This window comes from Atractosteus spatula, chromosome 2 (assembly GCF_055471065.1).
Source record: "Atractosteus spatula isolate fAtrSpa1 chromosome 2, fAtrSpa1.hap1, whole genome shotgun sequence".
In the NCBI taxonomy this organism is placed as follows: Eukaryota; Metazoa; Chordata; class Actinopteri; order Semionotiformes; family Lepisosteidae; genus Atractosteus; species Atractosteus spatula.
The window spans coordinates 12,059,419-12,081,535 of NC_142707.1; the positions used below are offsets into that span (position 1 = coordinate 12,059,419).

Genomic DNA, 22,117 nt, shown 5'->3' on the forward strand with positions numbered 1-22,117 from the left:
TAAATGTGTGACTGTCTTCACAGGTATTTATTTTAGTGCTTCCTTGTTGCGGTCTTGTAGAACAGTAACAGAAACGGAAGAAACAGGACAGAAACATTTTGCTGACATTTTAAACAATGTTGTGTTTAGGCTTCAAACAGTATCGGTGGAATTGACATTTTATTGGTTTTATATCCCAAGGAGATCAAAAAACATATTTATTTCTTCATTCTGTAAAGAGATTAAAAGCACAGTCCTAGCTTTCATTTTAAAGACTTCATTCCTGTATCTCTTCCGATTATCTTTGTCCCAGGCTGTTCTAGAACATTTTTGCAGTCTCCCTTAGAAATGGTTGCCATTCTTCTTGTACAGAACAGCCAAGAGGGACAACCGTGCTCTCCTCTTGCTCAGTGGCAAATTGTTACAGATAGGCTGGGGGGAAGAGGGAGGAGGGGGTTAGGGATGGAGGGGGGGTGTGGGAGCAGTGGGGTACCACAGCTTAGCCACCGGATCTCGTAAACAGGCGCACTAATCAGGGGTAGCTCCGTTTCATTAGCTAATTAGCGTAATTACTGTTTCTCCTAGAGAAGCTCACTTAAAGAGGATCAGCTTTTGACTAATGGGCTCAGACAGAGCTCAGAGACTCACTGGCTTCAATCTATTTGTCCTTGCCATAAAGATAATAGGGAAATTATTTTTCTTTATATAACATTTCTCAAGTTCACCTGTAGAATAATTTGTCAATTTCTTGTTTATTTTTAAGGGGTCAATCTGTAACAAAGCTCAAGGTCAATTATGTTAATGTAATATTACTTTTTAAGGACTTTAAATGGTTCTTCTTTTAGCATGCAGAGTAACACTGCACTTTAATAACTTAACTTATGCTTTGTTGTCAATTATTTTAATATTGCTGCTGTTCCTTTTTTCTGCGGATGAACAAAATCTAAATTATGGAGACAACCTGCAATCACGACACTGCTATTATCTGAGCACTCTTTTGCTCTTCTTTTAAAGGGGTTGGCATTAGCCTGACTCAGTATTTAAGGACATTTGATTCTTTGGCAAAATAATCCCTCTTTGACAGTGAAACAAAGCCCTGGATTAAATGAAATCCTCAATTCCAACGACTAACATTAAGTAGCAAATCCAGTTCCTGATATCCAGATATCCGGCAAGTAAGAGCAACAGGTGTCAGAGAAAAACAAGTACTGTAATTTCAGGTTTGAGCCGACTTCAGGATTTGCCTTTGGCGATAGTTTGGTGGCGGGTGGGTCAGAGGTGGGTCACAGTCTGGGCAAAAGACAAATTACATTCAGTTTTAGTAGATATGTGATTTGAATTGGCGTAGTTCACCTGGCTGAGGAGAACAATAACCTGGCCATAAAGAGAAAGCTGTCAGAACCAGAATTTCAAGAAAGGATGAGCCAGAGTGAAGACGGGGTCGAAGCGAGGCTGATAAAGTGAAATACGTAAGCGGTTCAAAGTTGGAATTTGATATTCATACATGAGTAGGCGGAAGTGGGCGAGATTAGGGTCTGACCTTCTCCTGAACCTTGTTTAAAACTTCATCCACCAAGAATTATAGTTCTCCATAAACAGTAAGAGCCCATAACAGTTTCAGGAAACAATTTATTAAGTTCATTACTTTCAAATTAATTGATGGTAAAATGATATAGATGCATATTTAGAATGAGTTCCACCAGAAAATCACAGGACGCATGCCAGAATATCTCACATTGTCCGATTGATTGATTTAATGACTTATGAAAACATCCTGGTAACGACTGGTTATGATCAGACGTTTAGTGTTAACAACCACAAATGAATAATACTGACTGAGTCTCCCATTTAATATAAGAATCAAATAGTCTTTTTCCATTTTTCCTGCAAAGACACTGTTGAATCATACAATTGTGCAAAAACAACCGTCGAGACTCTTCAAATTGTCATGGCAACGCTTGGGAAATCAGCGATTACCTGCGGTGACGATTATGGAGACCAGCACATTAATTAACAAATTTATTCATGATCGGTGTACGTCAAATGGAATAATCTTGCACAGCCACTCTTTAAGGATCATTTTAATCGCAATCGAAATGCTCTGTATTTTCCATCAGTCCATCCAAACAGCTCATGACAGATTCTTCTAAACCGGTCCATAACACGTCTCCAAAGTAATTGTTTACTGTCTTAAAAGCCAATCAATGAGAAACAATTCTAATTAATATTTCAGTTGCTTTTTTAAACTATACTGTATATATGTATACTGTAGCTGTACCAATGTACAGTATATCACTTATACCCTAACCCTAGCACTGACCCAAATGATAGCACTTTGTTGGGTACATAAGTTAGGACTCCTCACTAAAGACTTACTCATATTGGATGGCCAGAGCATCACTTGATTGAAGCTTCTCAGCCTTTTGGTTAAGATTAAATGTAGTATCACTTAGAATGATACTGAAAGGTTTCAAACTTTTTTCAATTGCAAAACTGTGTAGTGTTTCATAGCCGTTCAGGGACGCCAAATATGTAATCATAGTGGCTCTCTGAAGGCACCAGTTCTGTAGGGTTTGGGCATTTACTGAGACAATTATTAATTGTAGCAGTAAATCACAAAATTGATTCTTTTGATGGCTTTAGAATCCAACCATGCGATATAACTCAAACAACGCACACACACAGGTACTAATACACGAGGATACATTTATTAATACATAGAATATGCATGTAAACCTAACAGATCTTATCGAGAGGGTTATCAGAATACAAAAGGTATATATTCAATCAGTTACGAAGTGTTACACATCAAGAGGACATACGTTCAGTATATCATTCATTAAGACCGTTTCGTAAAGTGAACTTGGTTACAACTTCTACATTAGATACTCAAAACAAGTACATAACTCTTAGGAATTAAATTGATATCAACTGGTTGGGATAACAATTGAATCCTCGAGCTGTAATGCATTGAAGTTGAATACTCATCCAATTTCTGGGGATTCAGATCTCCTGCGGGCACAAAGAAACAGTTGCAGGCTGTTGCTGTCCAATCCGCGCTCTCTGGCTCCGTGCCAGGCTGTGCTGTGCGGCTTGCGACGGTGCGCTGCTGATGCTCACTGACCGGCTAGTTAGTGTTGGCTTTAACTAGCAAAGTTTGTGCACAGGAGAAAAGATGACTGTGGGTCCCAGCAAGTCAGGAAGAGGACCGGTTCGTTCCTGATGAAGACTAGTTCTGAATAGTGATTCAGCTGTCCACAGTTCCGATCTGTTCACGAGGCCTGCTGCTGGTTACTCTCTGGCAACCTCCACTCTAGACTCTTAGAACAAAGGAAAGTTCTGGCACTCGGACACACTGGCCGTTCCGTGGTTGTCCGGGCTGAGTCTCAGGATGGTCAGGAGGCGCGCTGCGAGAATGTCCTGCCCTTGGGAGCCTTCTGCTCCTGGGCCGTCCTGCCCTGGAATTCTCCTTTGAATTCCCTTTAGAACAGTCCACAGAATCCTCTCCAGAATCTTACTGAATCTCCCGAATCTGAATCTTGTTGAATCTGAATCTTGTTGAATCTTACTTGTTGAATCTCTCAGGCTCTCTGTGTTGCCTGTTTTTACCTGGAGGAACTTCAGCTCGTTGATTGGCTGAAAGTTCCATGGGCATCAGAGTCCCACGTGGGTTACTCAGCCCTACCAGTCCCTGATTGGTTGATCAAGGTGAGATATGAGTCACTTAGTCCTGACACTTAGTAATGCAGTCCAGATGTCCATCCGGCACTCCCTAGACTGATAGGCGCCAGTGGATGACCATTGATCATGATAGCCAGACTTAGCTAAGTGCATCCCCCTTTGGGAGCTGTCCTAGGAAACCTTAAATCATCTTGCATGAATAGTTTCTCTGTGGCTGCACCACAGAGATGAACAGAGAAATGGGGCCTCATTTGGGAAGCTCAGAAACACTTAATTCTGCCTTATTATTAAGCCTCGCCGCTACATATCCCCCCTTTTTGAAGGTCACGAGGTCCTGAGGCGTTGTTGCCTTCAAAACAAAACAGAGTTAAGTGATGTCCCTTGCCATTAGAACATTAATCTTAAATGTCTACATTACTCCTCGAGAATTCATACCGGAACCAGCATTGGATACAAACAGGATGAATAACATCTGGAGTATGTATAAACACGGTAGGAGACATTATCTAAGTCTAGGAATTACACATCAGGAAGTTCACTGTCAATATCTGATACCTCTGTGGTAGATATTTGGGGAGAAGTCACTTCCTTTCTTTTGGCATGCTACCTTTGACTCATTCATGCTACCCGGAGTACATCTTGATGTGAGAGTACAGCATTCAGAGTACATCCAGTCATGATCCAGCTACCCGGCAGTAGTGTTACAATAACAACAGTTCCTGTTCCCAGCCCCCCGATAAACCACAACACCTGTGTTGGGTATCTGCTAGGGTGGTTTGGAGGTTTGTTCCATTAAAGCAAACTAAACTACCTGTACCTCTTCAGGGCTTACTGTTTCTTGGATTTCTATCCAATTCCTTAGTGTGGCATCTGAAGGCATCCATGACCTCAAGTTTGGTCTTATGTTGTCTGGTTCTAGACCGTACAGTGTTAAGTTACCATGCTGTACTATGGCCTCCTCAGGAACTTAAAGGAACTGTTTTATTAGGTAGCTGCATCATGCCTGTCACAAGTCACAGTGTCAGTTAAACGTGGTGTGCTGACCAGCCATTTACTTCCCACCTGCTCTTCATGGGGTTCATTAACCTTCCTCTGCTCGTTAGTAGCTTTACACCCTTCATTGGTGAATCGTTTAGACACAGCCAATGGATAGCTTTGGTAGCCATACCCATCTCAAGATTTGGAACCGAATTCAATCTTGGTTTGCCTTCTGGGTGAGCTATGAACGATGGGGTTAATGTCACACACTCCTCTACTGAGAAGAGTGGAATCAAGTGGGTTGGGAATTGTGCCGTGGTTAGACTGGCTACAGTGGCACTAAGCTCCCTTAACAGGTCTTGTGTCAACATTCTGGCCTGTTGCACACAAGCATAAACCCACTGTATAACACCAACAATCATGTCCACTGGTTGGGGAATAAGGTTTAACCCTGTTGCATAGGAAGTTGCCTGTAGGATTTTCCCTAAGCTTTCCAACTTTTGCTGCTGTCGATACAGTCTGTCACTACCCTCTGGCATCTCTGACACCTGCCTTCTTGGGGCAGTCAGGGTGAGAGTGCCAGTAGCACACAAACCTACCAAAAAGAGCAAACGTGCAACAGTGGCGGCAGCAATCAGTCTTCCCAAAAGTCTTTTCGGGTGGCTGATCCCAGTCATCTCCTTCTGAGTGACTGTTGCCTTTCTAAGCTGGCGCAGCTTGTACATGGTGTCTTTCTCAGTATGCCATGTGGCATCCTGGGCACCAACATCCTGGAAATCTGGGGAGATCTGACGCAGCGGCTGATGCTGCTCCTCCATTTCCAGGGCATCTGCTTTTTCGATTTGTTCATGCCTGTGCTCTAGGAACCCTGCAGGGGGCGGTGCAGCGGTGGAGCATGCCTGACCCTCGGCTGAGTGGTCATCTGGAGCACCTGAGTGATCTGGGATTGTTATCCCATTCTCACTGTTCAGGTCCACCCTGCACACTTCCTGATTGAGGAATCCCTCTATCGGCATGTTTACAATCGTTCGCTGGGCGTGGGTGTAGGACACCTGCTCGCTCCCCCCTTCCCTCGCTAGGGGTTCAGGGAGCTGCCCCAGCACTGGGATAGCTAGTTCATTGTCTTTGAACTTACTATCACCCACCAGGCCCATGTCAGTGCAGGCGGGGATTCTGACACCCCTCTTTGCGATGTCCTGCACTGGCAGGCGGGTGACTTGACCATCCAGCTCCAGTCTGGGTGAACCACTGTTGGTCAGACTCAGACTGACAGACTGAGCTGGTGGCTGTAAGAAAACCGGCTCGGCTTTCATTCCCTGTCCCTTCTGGGGGACTGGGTGTGTTGGCAACCCTGCTGTCGAGGCAGGAACAATCAGGTCAGTCTCACTCACTACCTGGTAGTTGTGAGAAATAATGTTACCTGACTGCAGGTTCCCTGGGTCACAGCAGAGGGAATCGGCATCTGGGATCAGGTGTGTCCACAGCGCAGTAGTCTCAGCGTCCAGCTGGACCTCCTGTCTAACCTGTGAATGTTGCACCAGGGGCACCTGGCGGTGGCCCCATGACAGCTGCTCAAGCAGATCCTCACTGATAGAGGACCTCTCAGGGCTAAGGGTGAGGGCTACATCACCAACCTGCTCTCCTGCCATCTGGATCCCTTCCACCACTGCAGGGTGGTGGTCCTGACCCCTCTTGGGTGCCAGGGTGCACAGGGAAAGCTCCTTTTCATCGCCAGGTGGGGAGATCTGCTCCTCTTTAGGGATGTAAAAGGGGTGTGCTTTACCTGGTGGATCAGGCGGCTGCTCGGAGCACCGCTCCTGTGGCATGGAGGCTGTTGGGACCTTGGCCAGGGCACGACTTCCCTGTATATCCGGGGAACAAGAAAATATTTTTATTTCTTGTCCAGAGGGAACAGAAGGAATCTCCGCATAGGCTTCTGTGTTCGGTGGGCACTGTGTAAGCACAGTCTGCCTCTTGGCCCCCCTTTCCTTCTGTACAGAAGGCTTAGGAGCCTTGACCTGTTTCCACACTTTGCCTTTCTGGTGATCCACCAAAGGTTCCACTCTGAGTCGCATGCCCTTTTCTTTTTCAACCCGTTTGAGCTTGCCGTGTGACATCAAACACCTTTCAACCTCAGTGTCAATCAGTGTCTCACTGGGTAAGACATCTCCCATGGCAGCCTTGAGGTAAAAGCTTCGTGCTTTTCCTCTGTGTTTTACTGCCTGCTCTGTGACTTCAGGGGTGGAGTCAGCACTCGCTTGGGAGTGGCTGACCTCATCCAGGCAGGAACCCTTCCGCTCAATCAGATAGACTGAGGGAGGGAGAGGGGGCGGGTCTCCGCCTCCTCCAGTGGAGAGTATCAGCTCATTCACGCTTCCGGCAGCCTTGGGGAGCGGTTGTCCCTGTCCTAATAAAGCTTGTTCAAGCCTGGCCAGGCGGGCGGCTACTGAATCCTTTTGTTCAGCCTTTTCTAGCCCTTTCCCTTCCCCGGTGTTCTCATGGCACTTAGGACGCTGGGTGCGGTCCTGTGTGAGTGCTTTGGAACGGGGCTTAGCCAGCTCAGGAGCCTGTGCTCCTTCGAGCAGGAGGGAATTAACCCTGCTGGCTCTGACGGCGAACACAGTCGCTTTAGCAGCTTTTTGCTCAGAGCGACTTTGGACATCATACTCCCAGGCTTTCTGCGCGAATCTCTTAATATCAGTCATTTTCATGGTCTGTGCATCTGTATGCATTAAGATCATCTTTCTGACTGACGGGTGGAGATTCGCAATGAATAAACCCTTGAAATGTGTGTTCTCTTCGCAACCCTCATAATTTCGCCCTGCAAAATAAGTTCGTCTAAGTCTCTCGTAATATTCGCGAGGGGACTCTGCTCTCTCGTGCTTAATGTTAAGGGCGGCGGCTATCGCGGCAGTCGGGTCAATAAACGCACTGTATTCTTCGATAAGTGCTTGACATAGCTGCTCAAAGTCATTACAGACTTCTTTCATCTGCCTAGCCATCCACTCATGTACGGCTCTGCTGGTAGTTTTCCTGACCAGAAATACTTTCTCCTGTTCTGTGGCGTTTGGCAGGAACTGCAGGTTATACCTGAGGTCTTGAATATAACTCTCGATATTATTCTCTGACACTGCGGGGTCAAATCTCTCTATGTCCTTCGCTAGCTCTCTCAGAGAATGGAGATTTATTCTTCTAGCTTCTCCGCTGACGGAGATATGGAAGAGATCGTGGTCAGACTTGTCGCTGCTAGAGAGAGTGCTTAATAGCGACTCGAATTCAGACCTTTTAGCAACCATCGTTAAACTTAAAGAGTATTACTTTTAAGCACGAAATCACAGTTTTACCACAGAAAACCACAAGATCAAGTATGCAATCAACCCGGTAGATTGCAAAAGATCACAAAACAATCAAGCACTGCTTAAAGAGCAAGGGGAACTTTTTTCCTTTCGGCTTTCAGCACACTGTATTGTCGTGTATGAAACCCGCGGCGTTTTATATGAATTATTCCGCTTGGTTGATTCATTTCAGTCTTGCCACGCCGGTCCAGGGACGCCAAATAAATGTAGTGTTTCATAGCCGTTCAGGGACGCCAAATATGTAATCATAGTGGCTCTCTGAAGGCACCAGTTCTGTAGGGTTTGGGCATTTACTGAGACAATTATTAATTGTAGCAGTAAATCACAAAATTGATTCTTTTGATGGCTTTAGAATCCAACCATGCGATATAACTCAAACAACGCACACACACAGGTACTAATACACGAGGATACATTTATTAATACATAGAATATGCATGTAAACCTAACAGATCTTATCGAGAGGGTTATCAGAATACAAAAGGTATATATTCAATCAGTTACGAAGTGTTACACATCAAGAGGACATACGTTCAGTATATCATTCATTAAGACCGTTTCGTAAAGTGAACTTGGTTACAACTTCTACATTAGATACTCAAAACAAGTACATAACTCTTAGGAATTAAATTGATATCAACTGGTTGGGATAACAATTGAATCCTCGAGCTGTAATGCATTGAAGTTGAATACTCATCCAATTTCTGGGGATTCAGATCTCCTGCGGGCACAAAGAAACAGTTGCAGGCTGTTGCTGTCCAATCCGCGCTCTCTGGCTCCGTGCCAGGCTGTGCTGTGCGGCTTGCGACGGTGCGCTGCTGATGCTCACTGACCGGCTAGTTAGTGTTGGCTTTAACTAGCAAAGTTTGTGCACAGGAGAAAAGATGACTGTGGGTCCCAGCAAGTCAGGAAGAGGACCGGTTCGTTCCTGATGAAGACTAGTTCTGAATAGTGATTCAGCTGTCCACAGTTCCGATCTGTTCACGAGGCCTGCTGCTGGTTACTCTCTGGCAACCTCCACTCTAGACTCTTAGAACAAAGGAAAGTTCTGGCACTCGGACACACTGGCCGTTCCGTGGTTGTCCGGGCTGAGTCTCAGGATGGTCAGGAGGCGCGCTGCGAGAATGTCCTGCCCTTGGGAGCCTTCTGCTCCTGGGCCGTCCTGCCCTGGAATTCTCCTTTGAATTCCCTTTAGAACAGTCCACAGAATCCTCTCCAGAATCTTACTGAATCTCCCGAATCTGAATCTTGTTGAATCTGAATCTTGTTGAATCTTACTTGTTGAATCTCTCAGGCTCTCTGTGTTGCCTGTTTTTACCTGGAGGAACTTCAGCTCGTTGATTGGCTGAAAGTTCCATGGGCATCAGAGTCCCACGTGGGTTACTCAGCCCTACCAGTCCCTGATTGGTTGATCAAGGTGAGATATGAGTCACTTAGTCCTGACACTTAGTAATGCAGTCCAGATGTCCATCCGGCACTCCCTAGACTGATAGGCGCCAGTGGATGACCATTGATCATGATAGCCAGACTTAGCTAAGTGCATCCCCCTTTGGGAGCTGTCCTAGGAAACCTTAAATCATCTTGCATGAATAGTTTCTCTGTGGCTGCACCACAGAGATGAACAGAGAAATGGGGCCTCATTTGGGAAGCTCAGAAACACTTAATTCTGCCTTATTATTAAGCCTCGCCGCTACAACTGTAAGACCCTGTATTATGTGGCATTTGTTTTAAAATAAAATGTGCTGTTTAGCACAAGGTTTGCAATTTGCACGTGAGGGTAAATTATTTTTTTCTGGGCTCTGTGAATTACTTGAAGGCGAGGAAGGCCCATTTTTGATCCTCTGTCCCCTCTGTGTGCTTGAGCCCCTGTGGAATCTTTTTACAGGAGCACTGTTAAACAAAAAAAAATTGCTATTGAAGCCAACCCAAAAGAGAGTCATGCAAAATGCCCAAGAAATAAAATAAAGCAGGGACTGCAGCTGTCCAGTACACATTTTTTGCCATGGCTAATTAATTAATTTTATTGACTTACTGCTGAGTGATACTGCATATGGTCCTTCTGTGTAGTATCAGAATTTGATGGGATATAAAAATAAGTTTTAATAGTCAAATACATTTTGTTCTTTTTTAAATACACTTCAGCAACATCAAGAAATGTTTTTTGTTTTTGGTGTTTCTTGATGTGTGCAATGCGTCTGTATCTTGCAGAATACTTACTTTTGTGCCGTTTATTAAGAGTGTGCAGTGGAAATCTGAAGAAAGCTGTGCAGGATTTTGTTTGTCATGACTCATAATTCCTTTGTGTTTTCTCTGTCTGCAAGAAACATATGCTCCATTTTTATTTAAGAAAATGAATCGAACTATATTGAAATTGTCGAGATTTTATTTTTGTTTTGTATTTTTGCCATTTTTGAAAATTTTCACAGCGAATTGCATTAGAGTCTTCATAATGTAATGTGTGCTTAGAATGTTATTTTGTTTAAAGCAGGTTGTCCATGTTTTTATCAGTCACAGCCTTTATTCAGTCTTAAATTAGGGGTTCTTTGAGTGAAATCCCTCAACCTCTCAGCTAACAGGTTGAGATGTGTAGCCCCTAGATAAGGGGTCTTCAGTGTTGTCTTGATTTAATTTTTTTGGTTAACATAATATCAGTTGTTTCTAAAGAGTTGGAACAATTATATTGTGTTCAGTTTTGCGGGTGACTTGTTAAATTAAGTAATTTTGAAATCATCTGGGACCACGCTCTGAGAACCCTTCATCCCTGCGGGCCCTGATTCACTTAATTGAACATATTACTTACTTAATACACCATTAACTTAAACGTGTTCCCAATCGTTAAAGAAAGATAACCAAGAAGACTCACTGTTCTGTATGGGGCACTCTAGGACCAAGGGTGGAGACACCTGCTCCAGACATTGCAGCTTCAAGTCTGGAACTGTATCTGTCATGATCCAACTGTTCCCGGTATTCTCCAAGTAGTGGTGCTGGCTGAGAGACCTGTTACATTACAGTTGCATCAAGGTCAGGAGATGCATCACTCATCCAGTAGGTTTTGACTCGCCTATAAAGCACAGTGGAGCTTGCATTATATGAAGCAGCAAGAGGCTTGACCATGATTGTGCTGGAAGAAAGCATGCATAGGCCTTGTCTCCCCACCCCATGCATTCTTCTGTTCTTATCTGTGCTCCCTTTTTGGTCCTGAACAAAGAAGACTGCAAGGGGACCTGTCACAAGTGTTCAAAACCCTCAAAGGCATTGATTAAAGACAGCCCTGTGGATTTATTCTGAGCACTAGCAGGAACACTAGCGGAAATGACAAGGAAGTGCCTTTGAAACCAAGAACAGGAGGCATGAAGAGTTGTGGGAGTGTGGGAACAAGCTGCCCAGCCGTGTTGTTGAAGTCAACACCTTGCCGATGGTTTATTTCAAGCAGTAGATGGATGAGGTCCTTGGATCAGTCAGTGACCAAATACCAAACAGGGCAGATCTTACATTCCTCTGCTGATGGATACAGAAAAATGGTTTGCAAGTAAAGATAGGAAGATCCCCCTCCCCGCCCCCCCAACAAATAAATTATTTGCTTTCACTGAACTACTTCTCCCGTACAGTCACTTGCTGTATAACACAGCTTTAGTTTTACATCTCTAGATCAGTAAAATCAGAGAATCAGTGAACAGGCGAGGCACAAACCAGCAATGCACAGGCTTCACTCTAACAGATCTTTCATTTTTAACCACCGGACCACCTAGTCTTCTCAGCATGGGCTCCAGTGTGTTGTGCAAGTGTGTATGTACAATACTGTACATATGCAGAGTTCACTTTGCTTTGACATTGGCCCCTATTATTCTATTATACAACTGATGGGGAGGGCACTGAGAGGGCACAAAAAAGGCATCAGTTTGGAGTCAAAATTAATTAATGGATTAAAATTCCGGAAGTGTTGGGAGTTTAGCAGATCTGCCTCTTAACTTCACTGCAGGTTAGCAGAACATCTGTGTTGACAGCTGTTTGCTCCCCTGACAGCACAGGGGGGTTTAGTTATATTTTTTTATGATGTATGGCGGACTATGTGAGCTTATCAAGAGAATTTCTTCCGGCGTGCGGGTGCTATTGTCTCTCCCTCTGTTCTCCTGAGAGATGCATTCAGCAGAACAAAAGTGGATTAATTAATAGAATTCTCACAGCATTGATAAGCCAACGAGTGGCTCAATCAGTCTTACTGGCTGGCACAGTGTAATCTGTTTCTTTGCATGGGCATCAAAGTGGATTAGCACATCAGATCTGAACTTGCCCTAAAGATGTACAGGAACTCTTTTCATCTCCTTGTGCGCAGTTTGTCTAACTAGTTTTGCCCGCCGTGCCACTCTGTGCAGATTTGTTTCAATTAAATCCTTCAGCGGGCGTGCAGGCAAGCAGTGGTTATCCTGTAAACGTGTCAGTGTCTCCTACACTGGGGCGGAGTGGCTCGTATTATAACAACATCAATCAGAACATAAAAAAGGCTTACAGCAAAAAACACAGCCTTGGGATCTTAAGAGCTCTTCCACATATAGCACTCAATGTATTTTTCTTTCACAGAGCCCTATATGAATCTAACGAGCAACCTCCCCAACAGTATGATTTTCTCATAGTGCTTCCTCACATGTTGAATAGATATCAGCTTTCTTCATGGCTATGTGGATCCGGCTCTGTATGACCATATGAGGACCAGTGTGCTTGTTCTTCATTCGTTTTGTTCTTGGTGCTGTGTCCCTATTATATTATCCAAGGCAGGAATATTCGCTGTGCCTGAGGGATTCTTTGAGGTTTGGTGTGACAGTGCCGAGTTTTAGTAGGTACAATTTTTTCCCTTCTATCAGCTCTACATCTATGACCTATTATACAGCTATTACCTTTCCTTATACATCCCCTTGTGCTGCTAGATAATTTATGTTTCAAGTGACTGTGAGAGGTGACCTTTCAGTTATTCGAAGGCTTCAGTCAAGTCCTTGGCCATCATCTACTAAGCTGAATTAAATCCTTTGCAGCTGTCTTTGGATCTCCTGCTGTTTAGGCCAGAAAAAACTATAGTTCGAGTCAAGTCCTGGGTATCGTATACTGCACATTTGGCTTGATATTTCTGGTTTTCTTCCTCATTACTTTCCTGCGTTAATTGGTGACTAAGATCGAGCTTCCAGCACAAAGCAAAGGACATGAGTTCTGGAAGAGGAAACCATCTAACAAGAAAGAATTGAGGTTTAAAGGACAACTGGAAATGAAACACTGCTTTGTCAGATGGATGCTTGCCTCCCACTATACCGCTCACAGTGCCTAGTAACATCTTTCAATGAGCTCGATCCACCTACAGTACTGTACCATTCTCCCTTATTTCCGGTGCACCAGAAATAAGTCAAAGCCCAGTCCTTTTCTGTTTCACTGAAGGTGTTCAATTTTTACAGGTCACAAAGGAGAAGCTTCCACAGCAAGTCCGGTTGGATGATGCTGTCCTTGAAGCAGAGACATTCGGCATTAAAAGAGAATGATTGCCTCCATGGACACTAACATATACTGTAGGTCTCTGTAGTATTGTTAGAGTACTCTCAGTTTGCTTGACCTCAGGAAGTGGAAGTAGGGTCTATGATACAATAAGCTTTAAGAAATTTGCCCCCCCTAATGAACTGTGAGGGGATTCTTGCCTCTGAGTCCTAATGGAGTAGGCTAGGTGAATGGAGAGGCCTGCCTTTCTTCTGTATGCTCATCTTCTTTTTTAAAATAAGGCAGCAATTACTACTATATACTACTAGCAATAGTAATAAAACTGCCACGCGTAACTGTTAGCGTGTATTGAGAAAAATGGCTTGCGTTATTTACAATAGAGCCAGAGAGACTTATCGATGTTTGCTGTGCGTGTGGTGTAACCATTATCAAAAAGTCCTCGTCTCTGCTTTTAATTGAATCACTAAAGGCCAAGGGGAAATATCTGCCAGCCTACTTCTTTTTCCAGTTAGAAAATCTTGAATTGCCATGAAATAGCCAACCCTAATTGCCAGCAATGAATTGACATGTGTAGATTAGAAAATGTCCTGACAATTAATTGCTTGCAATTATGAACAGCAAGCCCTGCTAGTAGTATTTGCCAAGTGTAAAACCACTGCGATATGAAGTCCCACCCTTATACAGACCCACACTGATCTCAGCCTTCACTTCAATACAATTTACTGTATAATCCAGTGCTGCACTTTCCTTAGGGAGCAACATCAAAGACGATTCTAATACCTTGCATTCCGGCTTTCCCTCCTGTGAGGTACCAGCTTTTTTTTTTTGAAGTCTTTACACATTTTGTGGAAATAAGGATCCTGTATCAGCAGTCTCACAGCTTGAAGGGACGAGGGCAGCTGGTTCACTTTATCTGAGCTGGCACTGAGACAGCTGGTCTCGAACTGGGGACACACAAGATTCCTCTTCAGAAGGGAAGAAGTGGGTGGGGACGAGAGGGAGAGCACAGTCTTAAACCCCAGATGTCATCTGCAACCAGGTAGCATGTCTTCCAATTCAGGGCCACTGTGTCCTCTTGAAACGCAAATACCGTTACCTACAGCATCCACTCATGAACTCAATCCTCCAGATTGGCAAGAAACAACAACTCAGGAAGACAGAAACATTTGATTTGGCTAACACTTTTGGCAAAAGCAATTTACATGTGCACCCTTTATACAGCTGGGTGTTTTACTGGAACAGTCCAGGTGCAGTACCTTACTCAAGGTTACAGCAGCAGTGTCCACTGGGATTTGAACCCACCATGTTCCGCAGTTGTGAGTGCAGGACCCTGATCGCTGCACACCAGCCACATCTGGTCATTCCAGGACCGACCTCTTCACTCCGGCCGGAAAGTGTCAAAAGTCCTAAGGCAACCAGGTCTTCCCCATGGCTGGCATATCCCCCATCGAAGGACAAAAGCCCACTACCAATGTATTAATTTCCCCATTTGCTTTAATGCCCTTTGTTATTTCAGCTAAGGCAAAGTCTTAAATGATGAAATGTAAAAAACGCCTCTGTCAGAACAATTTCTACATGTATATACTGTACTGTATATGTATGGAACATACTGAATATCTGACCAGGATCTCTGATACACTCTGGATGTTACCTTTGGCTGCCAAGCTGAGTTAGTCTGTTTTACTAGTGTGCTCTTTCGCCTGCTGTCCCCCAAGTTGTTAACCCTTGGTTCTCATTACATTGGCCCTGCTGTATTTTTGCCCACACTGGGTGTTTATAGCCAGTCGTATGGGGGTTGCTAAGAGCACCTGTGTTTTTTGGACATTTTTCTTAAAGGGCTGGAATGGGCTTTAATTAGATCAAGCAGAGTGTAAAAGCTGATTGCCTGCCTTTATAGTACTGTACAGTATGTGTGTGTGCGTGCGTGTTGTAAGCTGATTTTTTTGAAGAAGGGGGGTGGTGGTGAGAGATTGCTCTAGCCTCTGTGTTGCAGTTCAGCGTGGCTCACTTCTAGTGATCTGCAGTGATTCTGCCTGTGAAATATTAATGAGGCTACAGACACCACTGCTCGCTCTCCTTCTCCGTCTCTCTCTCTCTCTCTGTCCCTCTCCTCGGCTCTCGGGCCCTAGCTTCCCTCTGCCGTCCTCCTTTCTCCGGCTCCCTCGTAATTCTGTCCGCGTCTGCCTCCCTCTTTTCTCCCTTGCCGTCTGCTCCCGTCCCCCCGGCCCGTGTCTTTGCCTCATGCACTCTTCTCTCTCTCTGGCTCTCCCTCGGCTCGGCTGCTTTTGCGACCTCCTCCAGTTCTCTTCCCCCCCCTCTGCCTCCGTCCCTCTCTCTCAATCTGTGCCTGTCTGGTTCTGCACGCTCTCTCTCAATCTGTTCCTCTGTGCTCAAGCCTTCTCTCGTTCCCTGTTCTGTAGTCTTCTCTTTCTCTTTATTGTATGTCTCTCTTGTCTTCTCTCAAACCCATTTGTCTCTTTCTGAGCCTCTGTCAGCGAACAGTGGCTTCCCTTTTCCCTATACTACATTAAACTATAAAGTATACGCATGGTATATGCCATTTTCTGTATACAGTAAGTATACTGTTATTAATTTATTTGCTTGCCCATCAGACAGCCTTATTCTTCCATAATTTTACAAAATGCAGGTGAGAGACTAAAACAAAAGACAAAATGCAATCATGTGATGTTAACAGCTTTTTAATAACCTCCTGTTTTCTAAGGTGTAGTGGCTGTACAAGGAATGAGTTTTAAAAATGCTTTCATGTCTGTTTCAGCGTGTGCTTTCACATGCCGTGATGCTATGGCAACATATTGCACTGAAAGTCAAATTTAGAAGCATTTGCAAGTAGGCAAATACATCTGTCTGTTAAACAGGGTTTGAACACCCTCGGTGAGACGGCAGCTGCAGTTTGTTAAATGTGTGGAATAGCACTCCCAAAGACAAAAATCGGAACATGTCCAGCACACTTGTTGCATTTACACAAAAAACCATCCTGCTCCATATCGAGCGCTGTTACCTTACCTTAGAGTGGTAAATATCTAAACATTTAATAATCTGTGAGACCAAAATAAGACTGCCTCTTTGAAAATACACGTAAGAATGAATTCATTGATTTTCAAAAATCTCGCAACCTTTTTGATTAAAACAAGGACAATGAGGAATTTGGCAAGTCTTGCAAAAATCAAGTCACGCAGTCTATAAAAAAGCAATTTGTAAATGTTTTGAGGTTGCCCAACAAAAAAACAATATAAAATCAGGAAAAGAGGAATAACCCATATGCACACTGTAGCACATGACTGCATTTTAAGAGTGTAGCTAGCTGCAAATTCTTGTGAAAGCGTCTGTGACTGTCGGCCGGTGTCACTCTGTGGGCTGCAGAAGACCTGCAGTGCTGGAGATGCAGTTCTGCTGCAATCCAAGCTGCAGACTGTTTTTGCAGGGGAGCTCGGTTGGCTTCCTGGAAGGCCGCCTGGCTTTCCTTTCCACCCTAAGCCCTCGCTCTTTTAATTGGTCTAATTACCTTATTAACAGGAAGAACGCCACTTTGATCCAGGCCTGGAGAAGATTTCAAGCCACTGCACCGTGAACACAAACGTGCCTTTCACAGCAGTGACTTTAAAGGACCTTGGCCAATTATTAACCATGGCAGGTCGCGGCAATAATAGGCAAATTCAAGTTAAAAGGAAAACCTTCTGTTGAAATGCACACAAGGAGACCCTGCAGACCCTACTGTATGTAAATTCCCTGTCACTAAAGACATGAGTCTAGTCCAGCTAAGTAAGAATCACTTGCATTAACCCTTTCATGGCTGGCTAATACAAAAATGCTTTCTATTCAATAGTAAATAGTATACAAGAGGCTATCTTCCTGTCTGGGGATGCCTATGTAAAGTGATGGCCTATCAGGGCTCGGCTTTCCCTGTCACACCAAGTTCAGTGGTGGATTGAAGCATTTTACAAACTCCAGAAACTCTACAGGGGCTAAAACACACCACCCACCACACAGCAGCTTACAACATTACCATTCTCAGCTTTATGACTCCAATGTATATTCGTATCTAGATGTGGCAGGCAGCATGGTGGTGCAGTGGTTAGCATTGCTGGTGCCCTGGGTTCATTTCTGGACCTGGGGTGCTGTCTGGGTGGAGTTCGTATGTGCTCCCTGTGTTCCTGTGGGTTTCCTCTAGGTACTTCAGTTCCTCCCACAGTCCAAAGACATGCTGGTACTGTATATAATTGGCTTCTGGAAAAATTGGCCCTGGTGTGGGTGGGTGTGTGTGTCCTGTGATGGACTACTGCATTACTCAACTAATAATAATAAAATAAACTTTATTTTATATAGCGCCTTTAAAGGTGGCTTCAAAAACGCGCTTAACAGGATGACAACACTAAATAAGAAGAATACACAAGATAAGACACAATTACAATATACAGAGGAGACCGTGGATGGTGGTACTGAGAAGAGCAGAGGGGTGAAGAATGGAACCAGTTAAGTAAAGGCTCTTCTGAAGAAGAGGGTTTTGAGTCTGGATTTGAAGACGTTTAGAGAAGGTGACTCTCTGATATCCTTGGGGAGAGAGTTCCAGAGCTTGGGGGCATAACAGGAGTGACTTGTCTAAGGATTTTAGTAGACTTATGCACCTGAATTAGTTTACTTTTGCCATGGCAAACAGGTTAAAATGCTTTATGCAATTGACATTAGTTTTTGTATTTTTTTCTTCACAGTTTTTTCTGGCATTTACCCAGTACTATTTAATAATGTGTACTGTATATGTCACTCATAAACAGCAAAATAAAATAGGACAGCATAGAAAGGGTGTGAATACCTGCACATGGCATTCATCATATTGGTTTTCTTGTAGCATCATTTGTCAGCATGAGCTGTGAGGAAGATAGTTCATAGGTCTATAGGTCCTGTATTAAAAAACATCACAATTTGATTAGAATCTTGATCTGGTGGGTTAACTTATTGCTAAACTGCTTGCTAACAGTCTTCATTTGGTCATTTACATTCTGTGTCAAATGTACAAAAATCTATGAACACTGAAAGGAGATGAAGGCATCTTCATCTGTTAGGCAGCTTGAACAACATTTTTTCGTCTCTATGAGAGCTGCCAGTTTAAAAAAATTAAAAATTGTGCTGCAGTACCCTTGTGTTAAACCAATAAAATATGGGTGTTCTGGTAAAGGTTAGGGAACTGAATAAATGGCTGTAATTAAAACAGGTGCAATTACATTGTTATCACTTGAATTATATTATTCTCACATTTTTTTATGCATTACCATTGCTGAAAAGGCTCATCCAAGCTACTTATGGAAAGCAATTGAACTTGGCTGTGATTAATACCTTTCCCTCATGGTGTGGTGAAGAAACTACCTCCCCTGAAATCCTTTTAAAAGGGAGGCACAGCAACAGCAGAATAAAAACTAAAGTGTTCTTAGTATGACAGCAGTGAGGAAGGTTGCAGGTTCAAATCCCGTGGGGTTTCTGTTGTGTTGTTGATCATGTAACTTTGGCCAAATAAACGCAGCTATATAAATTCTGGCATAATATGTACGGAAGAAAACAGGTACAGCCATATCCTGGTATACTTCGGAGATGCATTCTAAAAAATTGAACCATATAGCAAATCAAAAACTGACATAGCAATTTTCCCCCATAAGGATTAATAGAAAAGAGAGGGGTTAGGTACTGGGACACAGAAATACAGTCAACACACTGGCATAAAGAATGTTGGTCCATTCATTATTTTCCTTTATTCAGTAGCAGTGTACAAAATGAAAGTTGTTGATGAATGAATGTTTGTTTTTGCTTCACACGATTTGTTTAATGGATAGTTAAAGGCATGACACTATAAATAACAATTTACACTTCTGATTACATGACATATTTCTGATTATAGTGTGGTAATTGACATACGTAGTGTGTTCAAGTACTACAATACCCCACTCCAGTCTGTGCCCACTTACTGACCGAGAGCCCAAACCCGTGAACGCGTGTGTCCATGGCGACCGGTGCTCTGGACTCTCCAGGCACTGAACTGTTGTTGCTGTTGTCTGCGTTCTCTCCCAGGTTTCCTCGGAGCAGCGGAGACACCAGATGTGCTAGTCCCTGACAATTGACCCCCCAGCACCCCCCTCCCTGACCCCCTCCCTCCCTCCCACCGCAGACCGCCACCGCGCGCCCTCTCCGGACGCCCGCTCCCTGATGGATTGGGACCGCAACGGCCAGCTGGCGGACGGCGACCGACTCACCTGTTGACCCCTGGGGGAGAACACGAGAGACTCCCCACCCTTGAGAAGAACACAATCCCAAACCCCTGAAGTTTTTTTTTCTTTTAAAAATAACAACAACAACAACTAAAACACACACACACACCCTACCCGAAGGCACCTCTCGTCCCATGGATCAGTGAGAGACGCGGGACCGGGCGAGAAACACGAGCGAAACAACAACACCGCCGCCGTCTTGCAGTGGTCAGAGGCAGGGGGTCTGGGACCAGCGACTCGTTGAGATCTGCCGCTCGGAAGAACAGGGGGCACAGCTGCCATGGGGGATCTAGCCAACAGCGCAGTGGAGTTTTACCCCAAAAACCAGCGGGGCAGCAGCGCCGGGGCAGGAGGGGGCAGCGATGCCAACCACACGGGGGGGTTTGGCGCAACCCTGGAGGAGCTGAGGACCTTAATGGAACTGCGGGGCGGGGAGGCTTTGCAGAAGATCCAGGACAGTTACGGCGACGTTGGCGGGCTCTGTCGCCGGTTGAAGACCTCCCCCAACGAAGGTAAGCCCCCCCTGACATCAGTCGGTACTTAAGGCTGCAAAAGGCTGATTCAGTCACTTGGACTGGGGTTCCTCGGAGGAGGTAGAACACGTTTTCAGGGAGCGTGAGCTCAGGCACCGAGTGTGCCTGTGTATGGTTCTAATTGTGATGTCAAAAGGAAAGAGATCTGTCCATTTAAAAAAAAAAAAAGCTTTTGCAATTGATCAGTACCCAGTAACGTTTATTGCTTCCATTGCCTGCTACCTGATCAATGCAAAGGTTTGCCTGTGTCATTCTGAGTCCCTTGCAGGAATCAGAATAAGGATGATGAGTAATTTTCTCATATATATCCCTAATACATGTGCATCCCTCCTAATTACATTATAGATAGGAGACATAGGTACCGGACAAAGAGCTGAGAGGATCCTACCCTCTGGTGAGAATAATCATGCTGCTGTAATTGCAATCTGCTGTGTTCAAGGGTCATTTTGCAAAATGCATTGCGTGGATCAAAATGCCAGATCAAAAAGAGCTTCCCTCCATTTTTCCCCACAACATTTTTGTAAAGGTGTAGCCTTCTGCATGTCAGTCTGTGTCAGGTCATACATTATGCGTGGGGGGAAGCTACCAGTGATTGATTTGAAGTGATGCTTTATTTGTACTGATTACACTCTCCATCATATATAGTTAACAAGGAGGATCTAGTTACACAGGGACAGCCAATTATGTAAAGTGAGACAAAACTTCAGCATTAACCTTCACAAAACACAGGAGGAGGGGGAAGGAGCTGACAAAGGAATAATCTTGAGGAATAAACCCACGAAATGTTTGAAACAGAACTGATCTTACTTTCACCATACTCCCATAAATGCTCAGTTGGAGCACTGACATATGGTATTACAATGTACTGAATGAAATAAAAAAAATACATTTATTTTTTGCAATGCTTTTCACCACTGCTCAAGAGACTGTGCCTCTTTTGTGACTCCTCAGCCCAACGTACTGTCTCATGCTTGAATTTCTGAAGCGCAGCTGTCCAGTGAACGATGGAGACGCGCTGTCTCTGCTAGAGCATAGTAGATCAGAAAGAACAGCTTCCTCGATGCATTGAGGCAGGACTGTAAGAAGTCGACTGGAAAGACATATCTGCATTTCCCCGATCTGTGATCACTGTTCTTTATTCACCTTTCTTACCACAGTCGAGACAGTGTCTTGCTATTCACCAGTCACTGGATGGCTGTCTGTCTGTATAATTATGCACCATTCTTGAAAAGTGTTCATCACATCACATCAAATACTTAACTGCTTTCAATGGATTCAAAGATGCAAGGTTCAAGTCTTGCTTGGAGCCTGATTTTAGCCAATTCGTCTTTTAATTGATAACAGTTTCTGCAAAGCTAACTACCTGTTTTTTCTTCAATGCATGGTTCTGGGTATGGAGTCATAAGACCCTAATTCTAAAGACCGAAGTGTGCTCCAAGGACTCAAGCTCCTGTTCTGGGTGGTACAAACAGGAACCAGTGGGTTCTTTAACCCGTCAGCTAGACTGGGTCCCCATCCCTTTGTGATACAAAAACCTCCAAGTGTCCCCATATATTATTTTTTTGGTGGGAGGGGGGGTTCCTTTCCTCAGGATCATACTGAAACTGGCAGTGTTACACTTTCTGGCCCCTTGGCCTTGTTGCTTGCGCTACTGTATGAAACGGTGCGCTCCAAACTCCAATCCATTGTTTCCTGCCTCCAGGTGGATTAAAAAAACAAAATCTCCCGGATTAATGAGAGGATTTTTTCCCACCCTCCCTCTCTCTTGGTGTACGGAGAAAGAGGACAGGCCGTGGATTACTAAAATCCACAGATTTCTCTGCTAAGCTGATTGCGCTGCAGC

The 22,117-nt window shown here is 44.3% G+C and overlaps 1 protein-coding gene across 1 annotated transcript in view; it reads left to right on the plus strand.

Moving 5' to 3' along the window:
* The window catches only part of atp2b3b (ATPase plasma membrane Ca2+ transporting 3b), a 143,196-nt gene that overhangs the window by 33,313 nt on the left and 87,766 nt on the right, over nt 1-22,117 (plus strand). Inside the window, exon 2 of the mRNA XM_088931211.1 lies at nt 19,545-20,253. Coding sequence (XP_088787337.1) covers nt 20,022-20,253 — 232 coding nt within the window. The 5' untranslated portion in view covers nt 19,545-20,021. The remainder of the gene's footprint in view (nt 1-19,544; nt 20,254-22,117) is intronic.